Raw genomic sequence first — 21,873 nt, forward strand, 5'->3', positions numbered from 1 at the left:
TTCAATCCTTCCAAAAATACAAAAAATCTTCAAAACCTTTTCAAAAAGATCTTCTCCTAGAGTTAGGAGTTTGTTTTAGAGGTTTGGGGTGTTTTAGAGTTAGGAGTTTGTCCTGATGGTGTTTATATGCTGTTTTCTGTCGTGTGAGTGTCCCTAGAGTTAGGAGGCCTCGAGTCATGGTTGGTTAGACATTTAGTCGAACCGATGGCTATACTAGGAAGCATTTAGTTAGCCCATGGTTTTTCTTAGGATGCACAGCCTAGTTACACATAGGATGTAGGGCCCACCTGCATTAGCTCAAGGCTAATCAACTTGCATTAGTTAGGATATATAGAGAGTCCTAAAAATTACAATTCACTTGAACTTAAGCAATCACACAAAAAGCTTTAAAAACCAGTCGAGACTATTTGATCGAGTCTAGGATAGCGGTTCTAGATGGTTAGGCATCGTAGTTTAGAATAGGTCATCGAACTACGTTGATTTTGATTCTTTCCGAGGCCGGGATACGTAGAGCAGCCGGGATGGATGGCCATCCTAGTCCGAGGCAAGTATTGCATTAGAGTCTTAGGGTTTGTCGTGTCGAGTCTTGTATAGAGTTGAATCGTGTTGTGTGTTTTGCTGTGTTTTCTTACTTTCTTGTGTAAACCTTATACCTTTAGCTGTAGCATGCATGTGTTTGCACACCAAAACTTAGACATCATTTAGGTATGACACTCATAACCTAGCTATTCTTAGGCGACACTTATTTCATTTCTTTAAAGCGTGCTTATTAATCATCTCCGAGACATGCATGATTAGGTAGACGTCTTCTTGGAGATATACGTTCCCATTTCGTATGACTTTCGCCCAAAACTCTTCAAAATTAATAAGTAAATGGCATAAGAGACCAGGTGTTTGCATTTGGGCGGATGAGGTGCTCTTCAGACCTTCCAAATTCTTAACCAGGCACGAACCTTCTTTTATATCTATGGTTATCCATTGCAACAGAGCATAGTATGGGATCCAAGGCCCACTTCCTTGGATAACGACTCGTCTTTGTTTAAGGTACGTCTCGAATCCGGGCTAGTCCCCGAATCGAGAGGTATCCCACTTTACATCGTCACTCATGCTGTGAGAGGCAATTCTTTCGAGAGTTCCTTGGTGGAGCTCTCCATTCACGTGGATGATCCAGAGAGACTTCTGGGGGCGCGTCCCCCGCCTCTCTTGGATCGGGGTCCACAGTGCCCGACAAATGAATGGTTTGGATCATGGCCCCTCTTTATTTTTATTTATTTATTTATTTATCAGAATCCATTCATATAGAGAAATGATAGCCTCTTTTTTTCTCAAGCTAGCCCTCTCTAATGTGGGATTTGCTAGGGACCAAAGTAGAATGCATTTAGCGGACTCGCTGTTTCATGAGAGAGTAGCCACATAATCTCACTTTTTCAACAGATCTTGTCTTATTCATGAGGTGGCTACTCTTTCATGGACAGCTTGTCTGCAAAATGCCTTTTGCGACTTTCCTTAGCAAATAACTCCTCAAAAAAAAAAAAAAAATGGTCCCTAGAAAATCCCCTCTAATGGGCTGTCCCAAGGAAGAAATGGGGGCGAATTTATACCCAAAAATCATTTCCGTAGGATGATCCCAACCCTCATCTATAGAGATTTCCTCATGTGCATTTTGTAAAGGGCGCTGATATTCCCCCCCTAACCTTCCTCCCCCCACCGGCTGGCTAACGTTAAACGTTAGGATTTAACGTATATGTCACTTTCCTATCATTTATCCGGTCGGTCTCTCTCTCTCTCTCTCTCTCTCTCTCTCTCAACACACACAACAGGAACAATTGGTGGGCCCAACAGAAACCGTTGGTGGAATGGTGGGCCCATTTTTGAACAATGTAGGCCCTGCCCATACCACACCATAGGATAATCCAAATTGTCCATTTGATGGGCCATAAACGTAAATAGGTTGCGTACCAAAATATCATTTCCATAGGCTGATCCTAGCCCTTCGATCTAAATAGAAACTACATCTCATGCAACCTCTATAGATTGTAGGGTTGTGATCATCCTATGGAAATGATTTTTGGGGCATAACCTATTTACATTATGGCCCATCAAATGAATGGTTTGGATCATTCTATGGAGTTGGTCGTAAAGTAACATTAAGGCCCGTCCACAACATAGGACGATCCAAGCCGTCCATGGTTTGGATAATCCTACGGAGTTGGTCATACAGTAACATTAAGGCCCAATTGTAGGCCCCACCAATATTTTTTCAAATTGAAGCGTACCGTCCACAACATAGGATGATCCAAGCCGTCCATGGTTTGGATCATCCTATGGTGTGGTTCGTACAGTAACATTCAGCACCCTTTGTAAATCGGGTATGTAAATAATTTTGTTTCACCCCTGTGAACTTAAATTCTGGCAGACTTTAACGCTTTTTGATGTTCATTTACAAGGGATGCGAATCATCCTAAAGTAGTGCGAATTCATCTTCTCCCTTGGTTTTTTTAGCAAAACCTATTTATGTTGCAGCCCAACAAATGAACGGTTTGGATCATCCCATAAAGTAAAGGACCTTACGCCATATAAAATCTCAACTCAAAACCCTTTCCTCTTTCTTCTTTCTCTCATTCTGTGAGCTTCTTCTGAGTTTTTTGGGTACGTTTTCTCATTTCCTTTATTTTTACTGAAAAAGGGGTGCGAATTAGGGTTGGAGAAGAAATCTAGGCTGAAATTTGAATCTTCAGGGTGTGTAAAAAAAACCAATTACAACCAAATAATCCATGGAGAAGAAGAGGGTGAATTTAAAAAGGAAAAAAAAGACCAAGTTTGAAGAGTATTTGGAATGGGATATGAATAGAAGTGGTGTGGTTTCTGGAGAAGTTGATTTGGAGTTGGAAAGAAAACTCGCGAAGAAACTCAATGTGAAAAAGGGGAAATTAGGTGATCTTGATGATGGACTCAATCTATTGTTTGATGATATGGACTTTGATGATATTATCAATGATGGGAATTCAGAAGCTCCCATGGAGATTACTGAGTTTTGTTCTTTGAAGCGTAAAGTTAAAAAGAAAAAAGTATTGGATGAGGCAGAAAAGGAAGAGTTAGAAGATGAGACTGAAAAGAAACACAAAAAGAGAAAACAAGGAATGTTAGAGAAGAAGGGGGAGGATGAGGTGATGGGTAATTTGTCAAAGGAAGAGGCTGGTGTTGGGGCGCCGCCTTCAGATGGGAATGTAACATATGTAGCTCCTCACTTGAGACCAAGTGTAGGGAAAGAGTCAGAAGAACATTCTCAGATCAGGCGCCGTGTGAGAGGTATAATTCAGCCCCATTATTTTCTTTTTGCTTTTTGTCATTTTTTTTAGAAATATCTTAAAGGAATCATGTGCTTCTTTTCTTTTCTGTGAGTAGAGTTGATTTTTGTCTGGGTTTCTGTCGAACTGCCTTCGTTTTTTTCTTGAAAAGTTGCATTTTTCACATATTTGGGCCAAAACATTAACGAAATCTCGTATTTTTTAAATCCAAGTGGATTTTGGTCCGTGTTGTTTTGGCCCATAGTTGCTGGAAACTCCTTGGGTGGGTGGGAAACCCGTTTCCCCTCAAACGCGTTTCTCACAGGTGGGAAACTTGTTACCCCTAAAACGCGTTTCCCGCATTTCAGAAACGTTTTAGAAACATGATAAAAAAAATGAAATTCAAGCCGAAATCGAAATATTAGGCGTTGTTTTGGCCTAAATTTAAAACCATAGATCTCAAGTTTTTTACATATCGTTCCCGACATCGCAAATTGTGGGAGTGCTAATAGTAGAGTTGATTCACCTGTGTGTTTAGGTCTTCTGAACAAGCTTTCTGAATCGAATGTTGAATCTATTACAGAAGAAATATCTACAATCTTTCGGGTATTACTTTCTTTTCTTTATTTGTGCCATAAAAAAACATACTCTGTTCGTGTTTTCTTTATATATTTCGTATTTTATGGTTAGGAACTTGATATGTGATGCGTTTTGCAGTCAGTTGGTCGAAGTATTGGTTGTCAGATAATTGGTGAGGAGGTTTTGACATCGTGTTCTGGAGGACCTCGTGGAAATGAACAGTTAAGATCTAATCTTTTTTCCTCTTGATATAGATTAGTGGTAGCAGATATTAATACAAAGTATGAACTATGATTTTGGTTGCATCTCTCAAATTGAGCTCCAGTTTGAATTGATTTAGTATTGTTTCTTTCAACTAGCTCAAGTGGAGTGTGGAAATATATTAGCTGTTCATATTTTTTTTTTTTTTTTTGAATAACTCGCTGTTGGTATTGTTTATCGGTAATGGGAAATTTCTGAAACATGGAATGTATCTGCATCCACTTTTGTACCTCAGACATGCTTTCCTTGAAATTTAAATGTTTCCCTTTAGAAAACCTCCTTGAGTTACAGTTTCCTTTCATTGCAAAACACATGTATTTTGAACAAGTGGAAAACTCTGCATCAAGCTTGAAATCAGTCTAGATTTCCAGGTTCCATATGACCAAATTAGTGGAAAACATACCTTTTTTAGCGAGATACTAGTATAATCATTGCAAGAAATAGCAAAAAAGACTAGCAAGAGGAGCACATGATTTCCTGTCAGGAAATCCCAAGCTACATACAAATAAGAATCTTGGAATGTCATGGGAGCCAATTGCTGATCAGAAATGCTCCACTGTTTGCTCCCTCATCAATTTTCCCTCCTCATTGTTCGTTGATCTTGGCTGTCGAGGGAGAGAAGGATGGCCTAACCTCCTTACCACAGATCCAACCCTTCTGTGATAAAATGGGCCACCCTCCAATGCCCCTGCAAATTGTTTAGGGCCCTTAATCTAGCACATGATGAGTCCAACCACCGGATAAACAGTCCCTATAGATATGTAAACTGGTGAGGATGGCTCTGGTATAAACTTTGCTTGGTTCTGCCACGCCAATCGAACCGGAGAAGACCTTATTATTGCATCCAAATGGTCATGGAACACTCCCCGCTGGGTCCAGTACTCCAGTTTATTGAGAGAACTGTAGTCAAAGTTCAGTTTAATATGGTTGATACTGGAGGAAACCAGCTGGGCTGGGCCTATGATTTTGAATGCTTGCACAAAGCTATATATTTCCAATTGTGAAGACAGAGGTCGATAGGGGTACCCTTAGAGTCAAGTTTGTTTAATTCCCATCTTATTAACCATTCAAAAAAAAAAAAGTTCCCTATCTTATTATGTCAAATTTGGTTTCGGCTATGATTTAGCCGACACTTCGAATTTATTCCTGACACAGTGACATGCGTGTCCTGCCGTGTCCGACACGACACACGTGTCCACCCTTGTCGACACTCCTTTGAACACTTTTAAATGTACTGCTATAAGTGTTAGACTTAATGTGGGTGTGTGGACACATTTTTGTGCCGTGTCAAGTGTGACATTCTGTTTTATTATTGCATATTGTGTTTATCTCTTTTATTATTAACTCTTCTTTTATTATTAACTCCTTTTAGCTCTTCTTTAACTAGTATTTGCCGTTGTATCATATATATACTTTCTATTTTAGCCGTGTCCCCGTTTCTAAATTTTGGGGGTTCGTCGTGTCTGACACTCGACACCGTTTCCGTGTCCACAAATCATAGGGTTTTAGTAACCCTTTTACCCATTGTTTTGCTTGCTTCTCTAAATGTTCTATCATTCCATTCTTCCCATAGGTTCCCAATAAGGGTTGGTATAAGGCATAACATGCCAAAGCAATCTTCTATGGGATAGTGAAATTGATTTAGGACGGAAAGGCCCAACCAATTCCGAGCCTCTCTGCTGATATCAGCGGTATAATTTTATAAACCATGATGATGTCCAAAGGTTTATTTCAGCTATTCTCTTGTGTCGTGGTTTCGACTTTAGAGAGAGGCAGGATTGGGTATTTGTGGAGTTGCTTGAATTTCATTGCTTTGCATGTAGGATCGACAAGGGATTTGTGTGAAGAGACTGTGGATCCTCTGCTGTTAAAATCTTACGATTTACGATTCAAATCGATTTGTGGGTTGAACGATTCAAATCAGACGAATAATCTTTTTTCGTAAAAATCTTACGATTCAAGTATGATTCGACTTTGAACTATTCTCGTGTCGTGGTTTCGACTTTAGAGAGAGGCATGATTGGGTATTTGTGGAGTTGCTTGAATTTCATTGCTTTGCATGCAGGATTGACAAGGTTTTTACCAATTTGATGGATCCATGGATCTAGAAATTCATTTCGGACAATTGAACCTTCTCAAACTGTTTCTTTTTAAGAACCAAAAAGATTTGTGCCAGAATAACAGATGCTAAAAAGAACAACAACCCTTGGACACATAATGGATCTTGAAGTACTATTTCTGCATCTCCCTGACCAAATCCACCCACATTAGGATTACTCGTTAATGGTTGATCAAGTTTTGTGTGAAGAGGAATGGAGGATACTGGGGATCCTCTGTTGTTAAAATCTTACGATTTACGATTCAAATCGATTTGTGGGTTGAACGATTCAAATCGGACTAGGAATATTTTTCGTAAAAATCTTACGATTCATGTACTATTCGAATTTGAATCGTGCGATTTTTACGATTTTTACAACTTTTACGATTCTGTCTGTTTTGGATTTTGAGAACTAATTGTGATTTCAAAATGCTTTGTTTATTGCTGACATTTCTTTGTATGATGATTATTATAGATTTGAGTATGTGCTTTTGTTTACTATTGTGATAAATTATATAAGGGAAATGATATTTGTGCCCCTTTTGATCACCAGGGACACCTATTGCCAGTGTACTTTGCAATCAATGCCACTGGATTTTTCTGACGTCAAGTACATTAGCCCCCTTTTTGTCATTGATACACTGACGCTGGGTGTCCCTGGTGATCAAAAGGGGCGTAAATATCACTCTCCATTATATAATGATTTATTATATTATGAATATAACTTGTGCTTTGTTTAGTAATTTATTGTACGATGAATATGGTTTGTGCTTCGGATTACTAATCATGGAATTTTATATTTAATTTAATAGTTTCAAATGGAAAATAGATAATTACTCATTTTATTCTTATTTTTTACCTTTTTGTATTTTTTAATATCTTTTCTCATTTTTATATACAAAGCTGAAAAATCTTACGATTTATGATCCTATTTACTATTTGAACCCTGTTACATTTACGATTCGAATCCGATTTTCAGAATCTTGTGTGGATCCATTATTTTAATCGGTTCTTGATGCAAGTAAACCAATAGGAATCCACCAAAAGTAGAAAATTGAATGGAGGAGACCATGGACCATTAACTTTTTTTTTTTTTTAATTGAACCATGGACCATTTACTTATTTATTGTTGATGCAAGTTAACCACTAGGAATCTACTGAAAGTGGAAAACTGACAATATTCAACACCTTTTTTTTTCTTCGAATGGTAACATTCAACCCTTCCAATTAGTTTGACCCCTGCCATATTCATTCTCTAGTACCTTGTGTGTGTGTGTGGTGCTTGGTCGAGTAGATAAGCTGATAAAGCAAAAAACAGTGGGGGCCCACATTGTTTGGGTGATCCAAAGCATTCATTTGATGGGCTTTGACATAGATAGGGTGTGCCCAAAAATCAGCTCCATAGGATCATCCCGACCCTTCTATTTGTGGAGGTTAAAAATGGACAGATTTGTGGAAAATTATACCCGTCCTTGAAAGGTTGGGATGATCCTATTGAGCTGATTTTTTTTTGGGCACACCCTATATATATCGGAAAAGTGATTGTGCTCGGTCAAGTAGATAAGCTTATCTACTCGGTCGGGCAAAAAACAGTGGGGGCCCACATTGTTTGGGTGATTGACAACATTCATTTGATGGGCCCTGACATAGATAGGGTGTGCCCAAAAAATCAGCTCAATAGGATCATCCCAACCCTTTGATTTGGGTTGGTTAAAATGTACGGGTATAATTATACACAAATCGGTCCATTTTTAACCTCCACAAATCAAAGGGTTAGAACGATCCTATGGAAATTATTCCCGTCCATTTTAACCAACCCAAATCAAAGGGTTGGGATGATCCTATTGAGCTGATTTTTTGGGCACACCCTATCTCTGTCAGTGCCCATCAAATGAACGATGTGGATCACCCAAACAATGAGGGCCCTCACTGTTTTTTGCCCGACTGAGTTGATAAGCTTATCTACTCGGCCGAGCACAATAACTCTCGGTCGAGTAGCTAAGCTTATCTACTCGGTCGGGCAAAAAACAGTGGAGGCTCACATTGTTTGGGTGATCCAAAGCATTCATTTGATGGGGCTATTGTTGATGGGCCTGACAATAGATAGGGTGTGCCCAAAAATTCAGCTCAATAGGATCATCCCAATCCTTCGATTTGTGGAGGTTAAAAATGGACAGATTTGTGGAAAATTATACCCGTCGTAATTTTTCCATTGGATATGTTTTGAATGTAATGTGCTTCAATTTATTTATTTATTATTATTTTTTTTGTGTGAAGGTATGCTGCTGTTTTTGCAGCTTTCATTGCCGGCATGGTATGTTTAGTTGGGATTGACTTCAGTGCAAAGCTTATCGCCTCTCTTGCTAAATCTTTTGAGGTATGTTCTGCAACTCCGACTTTGGCATTGTATCATTTGTTAGTGATATTTGCACTGCCATATTTTAATAATTACACACACTCAGCCTGTCTTTTCTTTCTTTTTAGTTGACTTTTGAGAGCTTTTTCGGAGTTGTAATAACCTTTGACAGCTGTTTAAATAATAAGACATGATGGGCAGTGTAATTATCAAAACATGGCAGTGCCAATACCAGTAACCTTTTTTTATTGAATCATATGAGTGCTTCAATCTATTATTAGTACCAAATTTGGAAATTTTAACCATAGGTATGGGTCTAAGCTTCTGTGACCATCAGACACCAGCTTGTAATTAACAATAACTGGTAGGACATGTTTTCCTAAAGTTAGTTAGATGAGTGCTTCAATCTATTATTAGTACCAAATTTGGAAATTTTAACCATAGGTATGGGTCTAAGCTTCTGTGACCATCAGACACCAGCTTGTAATTAACAATAACTGGTAGGACATGTTTTCCTAAAGTTAGTTAGCCAAGTGTAGTAATTTATTGAGGTGGCTCATCCTTGGCTACAAAGGGTGTTTATAGAGATGTATTGAGTGTGGGCTATGTGTGGCAATCTCTGCCCTTTCTTTAATTTTCTTCCCTCGTCTTTCAGTAAATGTTTTCCCATTATCATTCAAATCTATAGTTATTTATTATTTTACTTTCTAAAAAAAATAAAAATAAATCTATAGTTATTTATATTTTTCTGTAAGAGTATCTTTATGTTGCATCTGACATTGTGTTCAGAGGACAGAGAGTTTCTTCTAACAAGTGTTTGTATTTCAGGATGAATACTTGAAGGAAGATGGTCTTTCCTTGCGAAACCTTACCCTACTACTCTCTTATCTTTGCATCTTTGGGGTCTGTTCCAGGTGTGTAGCTTGCATAGTTACTGGTACATGTGGTGTTATCGCATTAGGTTGGACCTAAAAGTGGAGTATGAATTCTCTGCCATCTGAAACATTACGATCTCACTTTTCAAAAAAAAAAAAAAAAAAAAAAAGAAAGAAAGAAAAAGAAATAGGGCAATCTCTGTTGCAATTGTTGAACTTTTGCTTTGTAAAGAACTTGTGAAGAAACTTGAGGTCTTGGGGAAAAAGATAAAATTCCAAATGATTCTGAAAAATAAATAGAAGATTGATATGCACAATTACACAATTTAACAATAATGTGTTCCAAAATGCCCTTGTGATATTTTTTGTACCTATGACTGTTTTTGGCCTTATTAGCATCCGAAGACAAATGTTTAGAGTGAATTCAATGATAATGACCAAATCAGTTAACTATTAGTACCATTTAAAAAAAAAACAGTTAACTATTAGTATATAGTGGTAGTGGTTCTATTAGTTTCAGTTTTACTTGACTGACCACTCTCTAAGAAAATGATGTGCCTATCAAGTTCTATGGCCACGGTATAGTGAGCCATGTGGAACAGTTTCAGTGCATGGTTTCATGCATTCCAAGTGAGAATTTTTTAATGTCTCTTAACATTTCCCCTTTGGCGATGATCTGCAGTGATTTAATATATGACTTTCTGTTTGGGCTGAGCAAGCGCTTGACAGAGTTGGATGTCTCCACAATCTTGACTCTTCTACAATGTCAGTATTCTTATATTTTGGATGTTCCTTTTTTTAGCAATATATGTTCTGAACATATATGTTAGATGGGCATTATGTGTGAGTGTGTGTATTGCCTAAGGGCATAGTGGTCATTGTATCTTCTCGCTTTATATAAATACAGTAGTGAGGGGGAGAGTACCCTAACTCACTCTTTACTTCATTTCTCTTCTCCTCTCTCTTCTGTCCAACATGGTATCGGAGCCCTAGGGTTGTGGTGCCCTAGGGACCACCATCCTCCTCTTCTTCTTCCCCATCATTAAACCCTAATCTCCAAAACCCTAACCCTTCTCATCTCCTTCTTCACTCTCAACCCCACGCACCACCACCCTCTTTCTCGCAGCCCCACCTACCACCCCTTCTTCATTCCCAGCGCCATCCGCCACCTCCTCCCTCACTCACAAACCCCACCCCCCTTCCCTATTTATTTCCAGCCCCTACCGACACCCCTCTTCCCTCCCAAACCCACTTGACACCCCTTCTTCCCTTCTTTTATCCCTTAGAAGGGTTGCAAGTGTTACAGCCCTAGACTTTGTCGCCTTTTTGTATCCGCCGATGTTACCTTCTTTGAGTCTCTTCCCTTCTTTTCTCCTACTTATGCGCATTGCGCCCCTTTCTCTCCTCTCTGTCTTCCTCTTCTTTCTCCGGTTCTTCCCGACCCGGTTTCTCCACCTCATCCTTCCTTAGAGGTCCCTGTCCACCTTCCTATCTCGGACTCTACACCTTCTCAGGTTTTGGCAGTTCCTCCTCTGCCTGCTCCTACGAGATTCTATCAACGGCGTCGACGCGCAGATCCTCCTCCACCTCCTCTCGAGGCGTCGTCTCTTCAGCCGGTGATATCAGCTTCTACCTCTCAGGTACCTTCTTCTTCTGATGTTTTCACTTTTCACCAAGCCCCTAAGCAAGGCTAGTGTCACGGACGTTTGGTTTGGGACCGAGGTCCGTGCGGCGCTTGCGTTGTCTCACTGCGAGCAAGTAAGCCTGGCAACGTTGTGAGGATCAAACCTATAAAACAAGCAAAAGGAGAAATGCTGAGTTTGCAAGCAAGTAAAAAGTAATGGGCCACATAGGTCGGCAAATGTTAATCTTTATCGATGATTCTTGAAGAAGTTACAATAGGACTAAGTCAAAAGAGACTACGACTCCTAAGGGTCCCCGACCACCCGTTGACTAGAATGGAATCCCTGCTAGGATATGCACTAGCAATGCACAACTCGATGACCAAGCAAAGTTCTCAATAGGGGTGCAAGTTTGGCTCTGTCAGCCTTGACCTGCCCTGAGCCCGAACAGGGTCAGGGCTGGATTTTCTAACCCTGAGGGCGGGTCAGGGTTCATTTTTTTTTGACCTTGACTCAGGTCGGGCGGGTTTTGGGTTAATGCCTCGGGTACCCTGACCCGGCCCGACCCTGAGTTTTCTATTATAGAATTGAACCATCTGTGCATGTTTCTTTTGCAAATGTTTTCTATTATCTTGGATTGATGTTTCTTTAGATTATTATTATTAATTGTCTCTGTTGCCCGCATGTTGTTGAATTCATATTGTCTTATTTTGTTCCCTTTCTCTGTTTATTGATTATTTTGTTCCATATGATAAGTGGTTGCTTTATTTTTGGCACTCTTAACAGGTATTTGCACTAGGGTCAATTAGGGCCGGCCCGGCTCGGCCCTGCCCAATCAGGGCCAATCAGGCGGGCCAGGACCAGCACAATACCCTGTAGGGCGGGTAATGGGTTGAGGTTTTCCGGCCCTGACTCAGGGTCAGGGCAGGTCAGAGCCGAGATAATGGGATCCAGGGTTGGGCTAGGGTTTTGAAAAACACGACCCAACCCGACCCTGTTGCAGCCCTAGTTCTCAAGGTAAAGAGCTTTAACAACCTACTCACTTGGCCAGGAGTGCCCACCAAAGGTGCTCTTAGCGACTACTTTGCGAGACGCAACGAGATGAGGTAAGTTCGAGTTTTAATATCGACTACCTCCCTCCTACAACATATACATTGGCATGACTATTACATATTTAAATAGATAGACCAAGCCACGGGCCATAGGCCATGCGAACAATGCTGGACGAAATGGCCCCATGACACTCCCCCACGCAGTGAGGTCGACGCCCTCATCGACATTACCTCCATGTAGGCGCGTGCTTGATCTTCCGTTAGGAGGAGCTTTTCCTTGGGTTCCTAGCTGGCTTCTGATTTTGGTAGACCTTTCCACTTCACGAGGTACTCCGTTGTTGGCTTTCAAGAACTCCCCTGTGGCACGATGCATTCAACCATGATACCCTCAACTTCACGTGTGAAGGAAGTTGCATGCGGTTCTTCGCGAATTGATGTGTTCCTGCTGCTATCTTCGTTATCGTCTCGATATGGCTTCAAGCAAATTGCATGGAATACAGGATGGATCTTCAGCCAGGAAGAGAGTTGGACCCGGAAGGAGACTTTTCCGACTCGTTCAAGGATAGGAAGGGGCCCCTCATATTTGCGAACCAAGCCTTTGTGTACTTTGCGGGAGAATTTGAGTTGACTTTGGTTGAGCTTGAGCAACACTAAGTCTCCTACTTTGAAGTGCTAGAGCCTTCTATTTTGATCTGCCCACTTCTTCATCCTTCTAGATGCTTTCTCCAACTAAGCTCTGGCGATATCTGCATTTGTGTGCCACGCTTTGGTCATATGATAGGCAGAGGGACTGCTCCCTTATAGCCGGCCGTGATGGAATGAGGCATAGAAGGTTGTCGAGCGGTAGCCAGCTTGAATGGGCATGGTTTTAAATTTCGGCTGAAACGTTTCGTTTCGGCAGAAATATATCGGTTTTGGCAGAAAATGAAACGAAACGCACATAGTTTCGGAAAACTACAAAATTTCGGGAACGTGTCGGAAATTTCACAAATTTGGGTGAAACGTTTCAGTGACGTACAAAATTTCACCCTAAATTTCGGAAATTTCGGTGAAACGTATCGGAAATTTTAGTGAAATTTCGGAAATTTCGGTGAAATTTTTACAAGATTTCGTCTAAAATTTCGTACTGAAACCGAAACGTATCAGTTTCGCTGATGACCAAAACCGAAACCGAGATTTAAAACCTTGCGAATGGGTTCTGGTTAGATGCAGAACTCCTTTGCAAATTGTAGCAAAACTGGGCCACATCGAGCTAATGGACCCAATTCCTTTGATTGACAGAAACAAAGTGTCTCAGATACTCTTCAAGAAGGGCATTGATTTTTTCTGTGTGTCCATCGGCTTGAGGGTGTAGACTGGTAGAGAAGTTTAGTTTCATCCCCATCAACTTAAAAACTTAAGTCCATAAGCGGCTCGTAAACCTCAGGTCTCTATCACTTACAATGTTTTGAGGCGCTCCCCAATAGTTCACAACATGACTGAAGAATAGCCTAGCTACTTTCTCTGCATTGCAATGCTGGGGTGCTGGGATGAACATTACATACTTGGAGAATCTATCCACTACCACTACGATGGAGCCATGCTGTCCCACCTTAGGTCGATTAACAATAAAGTCAAGGGAAACGCTCTCCCAAGGTCCCTTCGGCACTGGCAATGGGTCCAAGAGTCTGAATGGCTTATCTCTTTCCACCTTATCTTGTTGGCATATGAGGCATGTTCGGACGTTTTCTTCCATATCGTCCCTCATTCTGGGCCAGTAATAGTTGCGTTCCAACAAGGCGATGATGCAGTGTATCCCGGGGTGCCCGGCCCATAGCGTATCATGGCATTCCCTAAGAAGCTCCTTCCTTAGGTCTCCCGTGCATAGGATGTACAATCGACTTCGCTTTGTGACAAGGAGGCCTTCTTGAATCCAGAAACGCTGCTCTTTTCCTTCCTTCACAAGTGGAATTAAGGCTTGGGCAAAGGGGTCTTTCTCAAGCCCTTCGCAAATACGGTCACGCAGATTGCTCTTTAATTGGGACATGGAGGCTTGTTCTTCCAGTTTCATCGTGGCCAACGGGCCTGTTTTGGTGATAGTTTTCTTTGGGTATGGAAATAACTTGTGGCGGCTACATTGTCTGTCTTCACCACAAACTTGGAGCCAAGGAGGTAGTGCCTCCAGACCCGTAAGCAGTGCACTATAGCTGTCATCTCTTTTTCCTGCACCGTGTACCTTCGTTCAGTATCATTGAGTTTGTGGCTTTCATAAGCAATGAGGTGCCCGCCCTACATGAGATTCATATCGGCCCCAATAGCATAATCAGAGGCATTGGTCTGGACCTCAAAGGGTAAAGCATGGTTTGGCAGTTGCAACACTGGTTCTTCTATTACAACACTCTTCAAATCTTTAAAGGCTTTGTCGCACTTTTCGGACCATGACCAAGGTTTTAAGTTTCGGTACCGATTTCGGACCCCTCCAAAATCCGAAATTTCGGGGTGAAATTTGGTAATTCGTTTCAAAATTTCGGACTGAATTTTTTTTACGTTTTTTTTTTTTTTTAAAATGACATTGTCTCGAAATTTCGGACCGAAATTTAGGGCTGTTCATTCGGTTTAAACCGAACCGAATTCACCGAAAATAACCGAACCGAAATATTTCGGTTACTGAAAAAAGAAAACCGAAACCGAACCGAATTATTTGATAACCGAACTTGAACCGAAACCGAAAAATGAATTCGGTTGTTCGGTTAGTTCGGTTATAATCGAATTATATGAGTGTAAAATTCTGGATTTTAAAATGGAAGTAGATGTGGAGGAAATAGGTTGCAGACGACTGATTTGGGTAAGAAATACAGGTTAGAGAAACTCACTGGAAATAGGGGTGTCATCTCTGTGGTGGTTTCTCTCCAGAGTTGCCTTCATGGACGATGGTCTGGACTCACCGGAAAATCAAAGCTTCGTCGGCAGGACTTCCGGCATCCTCGGGTGGGAGGCGTGCGAATAGTGGCACCTTCGTCGGAGCCGGGCCCGTTCTCCCATTCTACCCTTCCCTTCCTGGTTTTCATAAGGAAGAGGACAATGAGAGATAAAACAGAGAAGAGGGAAAGTTTATGTGGCCGGGTGAACTACAACTACAAGATCTAGAAAGTAGAAACTGAATGATACTGTGAGAAGCTCTTATATGAGACGCGAGTGAGAAACATGATCTTGATCTTTCCGTCAGGCCCCACAGACTTGATCGGACAATTTATATCACTAGTCAAAACGCTTTCTTTGCCACAAACGGCTCTGATATAATCCATAGAAAAACGTCTTGAAAATTCTTCTGTCACGTGCGTTCTGTATTAAACAGCACCGCCATACGAACGCCAACCCACAAGGGTAGTAACTTGCAGAGAGCATTTAATATTTTTTAAGATAGGTTGCAGACTTGCAGAGAGCATTTAATATTTGAACAGCTTTCTTTGTGTTATTTTCCTTCTTGAAAATAGCAAAAGGTAAAATAACCTTTCTTTATGTCACGTCAGGTCTTTTCCCATTAAAATATCAATTCATTGCTCGATTGTGCTGTGGGTTGTCCCGACTACCAAGTTAAAAAAAGAGATAAATATGGTTGTGGGTTGTCCACTTGTCCCAACTCCAAAGTAAAAGAAAGATGTAAAATGGTAAATATGTGATAAACGAACACAAAATTCGGTTTTCGGGTTAACCGAAATTTTTGTTAGAACTAACCGAAACCGTAACCGAAAACCGAAATTTCTTTCGTCCAACAACCGAAACCGAACCGAATATAAAAAAAACTGAACCGAAAATTACAATTTCGGTTCGGTCAGTTCGGTTATTTGGTTTTACCCAAATAATGCACACCCCTATCGAAATTTGGTATTTCATGAAATTCCATATTTCGGGAAATTTCGGTTTCTGTCCCCACTGAAATCCAAAATTTCTGTCTGAAATCCAAAATTTAAAACCATGACCATGACCAAGGGCGGTCCTTCTTCAGTAGGCTTGTCAAGGGCGAAGCTCGACTAGAATATCCCGATATGAATCTTCGATAATAGTTCACAATTCCAAGGAAAGATCTAAGCTCACCCACCTTGGTTGGGACCTGTCAGTCTTCAATAGCACGAACTTTCTCACTGTCCATGCGAATTTCTCCCCCACCAACTTCATGACCGAGAAACATGATTCATTCTTGAGTAAAGGAACACTTCTCCAGTTTCACATAGAGCTGGTTGCTTCGGAGTACATCAAGAACTTTTTTCAGGTGCTCAACATGTTCTTCAAAGGTGTTGCGGTACACCACAATGTCATCAAGATACACTACCACAAACTTGCCAAGAAAGTCATGGAACAACCCCTTCATCAAGGTGCAAAAGGTTACAGGTGCATTTGTAAGGCCGAACGACATCACCAAGAATTCGAAGGCGCCGTATCTTGTCACACAGATTGTTTTAGGTTCGTCTCTCTCGGCGATCCGCACTTGGTAATAACCAGACCGTAGGTCTAGCTTGAAAAACCACCTTGCTCCCCCTAATTGGTCGAACATATTTGCAATCAAGGGGACTTGATATTTGTTCTTAATAGTTAGCTTGTTGAGGGCTCGGTAGTCGATGCACAACCTGAGACTACCGTCGTGCTTCTTCTGAAATAGCACTGGGGCACCATAGGGTTCTTTTGAGGGTCGGAGAAATCCTGCTTCCAGAAGTTCGTCCAGTTGCCCCTTGAGTTATGTTAACTCTGGAGGAGCCATTCTATAAGGGGCACGGGCTGGTGGTATGCTACCAGGTTCCAACTCAATCTTGTAGTCAACTGCTCTCCTCGGGAACGATGTTTTAGGCAGTTTCTCGGGCATGACATCCGCATATTCATCCAGGACATCGAATGCTGCTAGGGATGGGACTCTCCCCCACCAGTGTCTCTCCCATATTCAAGGTTACCGGGAAAGTGACTTCCCCTCTCTTAAGGCCCCCCCTCTGCAGCTGAAGGGCTGATAAGTGCTCAATACCTTGCTTCTCCTGTCTAGTCGCAGAAACCATGCAAGGGGCCTTCTCTCCAAAAATGCACAAAGAGTTGAGGTAAGGCATTGGGGCCGCCCTGGCTTGATTTAGGAATTCTATCCCCAATATTACATGAAAGTCATCCAAGGGCGCTGCTATGAGGTTGGTCGTTCCCGACCACGCACCAATCTTTATAGGTACGTCCTTCGCCGAACCAGCGACGGGAAGTGCTGCAGAGTTTACCACCTTCCACTTGCTTCTATCTTTCTCGAGCTTTAACTCCAAACGTCTTGCCTCCCTTTCGGAGACTTTGTTGTGAGTGGCACCTGTGTCGATCATAGCTCGAGTCATCTTCCCATTGATGCATGCCTCAACGTACATCAAGCCCTTGGAGGGAGTGTTCTTGGTGCTTTTTCCCTTGATAGCGCTACACAGGCTTAGAGCAGTCATCTTGGGTTCTACTTCACCCTCTTCTTCCTTGTTCTCCTCCTTCATTTTGATCCTGGGATGAAGACGTTGTGGCTATAAGAGCATTGAGAGCTCGTCTCTTTGGGCAAAATTTCACCAATGATTTCCTTTGCATATCAACGTGGAGACGGCGCTGGTCCGGTAGGGCTAGATGCCTCACTGTACCTTCTTGGTCCTTCCCTGGGATAAGGCCTCATATCGTTCCATTGGCCCTAGTTCTTCCCCCTGAAGCTACTGGAAGGCTTGTCAATTGTCTTTCTCTAATTGGCGGCATCATCCGCCACACGATCTAGTAGATTTTTTGCTGCAGTCATTGCTTCCACAAAATTCTGAACTCCCCTCTCTGAAGCTCTGTTTGTGCCCAGGGTTTTAGTCCTTCTAGGAATTGAAAGAGTTTATCCTCCTCCGACATGCTCTTTATATCGAGCATAAGAGCTGAAAAACTGCTTCACATAATCTCTGATTATCCCTGTTTGTTAGAGGCGTCTTAGGTTCTTTCGGGCCAGAAACTCTACATTCTCGGGCATAAACTGTGCTTTGAGTTCTCGCTTTAGGTCTTCATAACTATTGATAGTGCATCGCCTTGCTTCAATATCTTCATAGCGAGTTCGTCACCATAGTTTGGCGTCGTCGCTGAGGTACTGGCAGTGATGACTTTGGCTCCTCATCGAGGCGTGTTGCCCGAAAGAATTGCTTCATGTCGAACAAGAAGTTTTCTAGTTCCTTCGCATCGCGGACACCTGTGAAACATTTGGGTTCAAGTACTCTCACTCTGCTTCCGTTTCCATCATTGTGGCCCCCTGTGCCGTTACCGAGGGTCCTCATGAGTAGATTCACTTGTAGTGAGATTCTTAACCTGCGTCTGTAAACTCTCTATCGTGTCTCTGGTCTCTTCACTAATGCTTTCAGCCATCTCGGCGTAGTTGAACTGTTCTTGCTCTACCTCTGTTAACCTTTTTTTAATTCTTGTAAGTCGCTCCTTGGTGGAGGTTACTGGTGTCGGTTCTTCGACAGGGTCAGGTTCCACATGAACCCGACTACTCTGCAGGAAGTGGCTGGGTACTGCGTCCACCAGCTTTGCCCATCACGAGGGTGGCTTGCTTCTGATGTGATCCGTGCGGCACTTGCGTTGTCATACAATGAGCAAGTAAGCCTAGCAAGGTTTTGAGGATCAAACCTACAAGACAAGCAAAAGGAGAAATGCTGAGTTTACAAGTTAGCACAAAGTAATGGGGCACACAGGTCTGCAAATGTTAATATTTATTGATGATTCTTGAACAAGTTACAATAGGTCTAAGCCAAAAGAGACTACAACTCCTCAGGGTCCCCGATCACCCGTTGACTAGAATGGAATCCCTGCTAGGATATGCACTAGCAATGCACCACTCGATGGCCTAGCAAAGTTCTCAGGGTAAAGAACTTTAGCAACCTTCTCACTTCGCTAGGAGTGCCCACCAAAGTTGCTCTTAGTGACTACTTTGCGAGACGCAACGACACGAGGTAAGTTCGGGTTTTAATACCGACTACGTCCCTACGACAACATCTACATTGGCATGACTATTACATATTACATAGATAGACCAACACACGGGCCATAGGCCATGTGAACAACGCTGGACGAAATGGCACCGTGACACTAGACTTAGCGATATTTGTACCAAGCTTGGAATGCTCATTATTTACATTCCAGCTTGAGGGGGAGTGTTAGATGGGCATTATGTGTGTGTGTATATGTGTGTGTATATTGCCTAAGGGCATAGTGGTCATTGTATCTTCTCTTTATATAAATACATTAGTGAGGGGGAGAATACCCTAACTCACTCTTTCCTTCATTTCTCTTCTCCTCTCTCCTCTCTAACAATATAGTTTACGGTTGGCCACTTGGGAATCTCGTGATTCCTAGACACTTCGGGTCCTAAACTATGTCACAATTATCTCCGATATTTGCAAAATATAGCACATTTATTGTGATATTTTGATAAAATGACAAAATTTCGAAATAATCCCGAGAAGGCAAAAAAAATATAGGATATTTTCATTTACCGTGATAATATCACGAAATTTTACGATATTTTCACAATTTTTTTATTTTTTTCTTAATTTATATATTTTTAAATAATTCTATTTTATCGGTTTTCCCCGATGTAAACCCAAAAAAATAAAAATAAAAAGATCAATATATACTGAGATTTTCCCTTGCCTTGAAATTCCCAAGAGAGATATTTGTGACATAGGTCGTAAAGTAGCTTATTTTCTGCTCTTTTTTCACTGCTTCTGCTTGCTATTGCTTTTGGGGTTGGAGATTTAGCTTGTGAGTTTTTCTTTATGCATTTAATTATTAATAAATTTTAAAATAACAGGTTGTGGGATGAAGTTAAGGAGCGATGATCCGGCTGCCATGAAAGACTTTATAATCAATGTACAGAATAGAGTAAATGAGTCGAAGTCCCTTTCTGGACACATACAAGATGGGCAGCAAAAGAAATATAACAAAAGAGTATGATTTCCTTTCATGATTCATGTATGTACTGACATTGCCTTCTACCATTATCTTATACAATGTTCTCTTCAGATGGAATTCATGCTTGAAACCATATGTGATATCAAGAATAACAAAAAAAGACTTAAGGAGGACCCTGCTCATCATACAAGGTTGAAGAAATGGTTACAGAAGGTATGTGTGCGCCTTCATGCATATTTATGGAAATGAAAAAAAGAGAAGGGATTTTTGAGCTATTGCGGGAGCAATTGCGAATGTAGTGTTTAAATATACCAAAGTAGTCCCCTATTAGAAAATAGTTTTAGAGGAAGCGAGGAAACAATGACGAACTTTCATTGTCCATATTGGATAAACATGGCAGAGGATTAACTCAGGAAAGGGTGTGGAACTGTGGATATAGTATTTTAAAATACCAAAATAGTCCCCATTCGAAAATACTTTGAGGGCACATTTGGCTACAATGATTTTTTTTTCATGATAAATTGGTGTCTCGAAGTGAAGATGCGAATGAAGTGACTAAAAATCAGGAAACAAAAAACAGGAAACTAGTGTCTCCAAGTGATAGACGTGGCTAAAAATTGGAAAACAAAAAACTCTACTCAAGATAGGACCGAACCCTGATTTCTAGCCACTTCCTACGCCCATCTTGATCATGCCCTCTCTTACCACTTGGAGATACCGATTTATCATGAAAAAAAAATAAAATCCTGGCTGCCAGACATGGCCTAAGCAAATTTTTTTGTAGATACTAGAGAGAAAACTTCCACCATCCACCTTTTATAAACTTGGCTGAGGTCTAACTCGATTTTTTCGGAGTTCTTGGGGTTTTGTGCTTGGACCCCAGCCGAGCTAACTTACTCGGAGTTCCTCGATTCCTATGTTTTCTTCATAGATATGTGCCAATAACTGACTTAAAGCTACAATTGCAGTTGAGGGTAGGGGATGTTCTACTCCGCGGGCTCAAATGGAGCAAGCTTCTAGATCCTCACAAGAAAGGTCAATGGTGGATTTCAGGGGATATCACCTCCACGACAGATAATGCAGAAGAAGTTGCCACCACAATCGATAAGGAGGTTCTAGAAGCCCAGAAATTACTAAAGCTTGCAGCCACACAGAGGATGAATACAGATACCAGGAGAGCAATCTTTTGTATAATCATGAGTGGGGAGGACTATATTGATGCTTTTGAGAAGATTACGAGGTTGGATTTGCCCGGGAAACAGGTCCACATCTTTGTCTCATCTATTTTTGGTTTTCCTTCCATTTTGCAATGCACTTAGTTTTCTGTTTTCTTGAATATACAGGATAGAGAAATCATGAGAGTCCTTGTAGAATGCTGTTTGCAAGAGAAGGTGTTCAACAAGTATTACACTGTCCTGGCTTCCAGATTATGTAGCCATGACAAGAACCACAAGTTCACCTTACAGGTACCAAATGCATGGAGTTTCATTCCTTATTATTAACATGTGCTCGTTTTGCCTTTTTTAATTTAGTTTTTGGAGCAATGCTTTTAAATCAAATCAGATCGTAAATCACAAGAGGTTTGGACTGGAATGGATTGTACAGTATTTTTTTTGATAAATTTAACAGAAAAAAACATACCCCATTCGAACATTTCATAATAAATCATTAAATCTGTAGGGAAATTATAGAGAGTCCAGGCCAACCAGACTGAGGAAAACTGGGAAAGACGCCGAGTAAACAACTAACTCATTTGCCTCACGGAAAACAATCCAAAAAGGACACCTCTAAAATGAAAGACAAATGCCATGAACATATATCAATCTCCAAAG

The 21,873-nt window shown here is 41.2% G+C and overlaps 1 protein-coding gene across 1 annotated transcript in view; it reads left to right on the top strand.

Annotated features, from left to right (window-relative positions):
- Positions 1-2,619: 2,619 nt before the first annotated feature.
- Positions 2,620-21,873, top strand: part of LOC143885290 (MIF4G domain-containing protein / MA3 domain-containing protein) — a 36,299-nt gene continuing 17,045 nt past the window's right edge. Inside the window, exons 1-10 of the mRNA XM_077389386.1 lie at positions 2,620-3,309; positions 3,826-3,893; positions 4,005-4,087; positions 8,503-8,602; positions 9,410-9,495; positions 10,139-10,221; positions 19,941-20,077; positions 20,153-20,254; positions 21,010-21,303; positions 21,385-21,507. Of these exons, the coding sequence (XP_077245501.1) occupies positions 2,775-3,309; positions 3,826-3,893; positions 4,005-4,087; positions 8,503-8,602; positions 9,410-9,495; positions 10,139-10,221; positions 19,941-20,077; positions 20,153-20,254; positions 21,010-21,303; positions 21,385-21,507 (1,611 nt within the window). The 5' untranslated portion in view covers positions 2,620-2,774. The remainder of the gene's footprint in view (positions 3,310-3,825; positions 3,894-4,004; positions 4,088-8,502; positions 8,603-9,409; positions 9,496-10,138; positions 10,222-19,940; positions 20,078-20,152; positions 20,255-21,009; positions 21,304-21,384; positions 21,508-21,873) is intronic.

The sequence above is a fragment of the Tasmannia lanceolata genome, unplaced genomic scaffold (genome assembly GCF_043159265.1).
Source record: "Tasmannia lanceolata isolate RefF3 unplaced genomic scaffold, GAP_Taslan_0.1 ptg000008l, whole genome shotgun sequence".
NCBI lineage: Eukaryota > Viridiplantae > Streptophyta > Magnoliopsida > Canellales > Winteraceae > Tasmannia > Tasmannia lanceolata.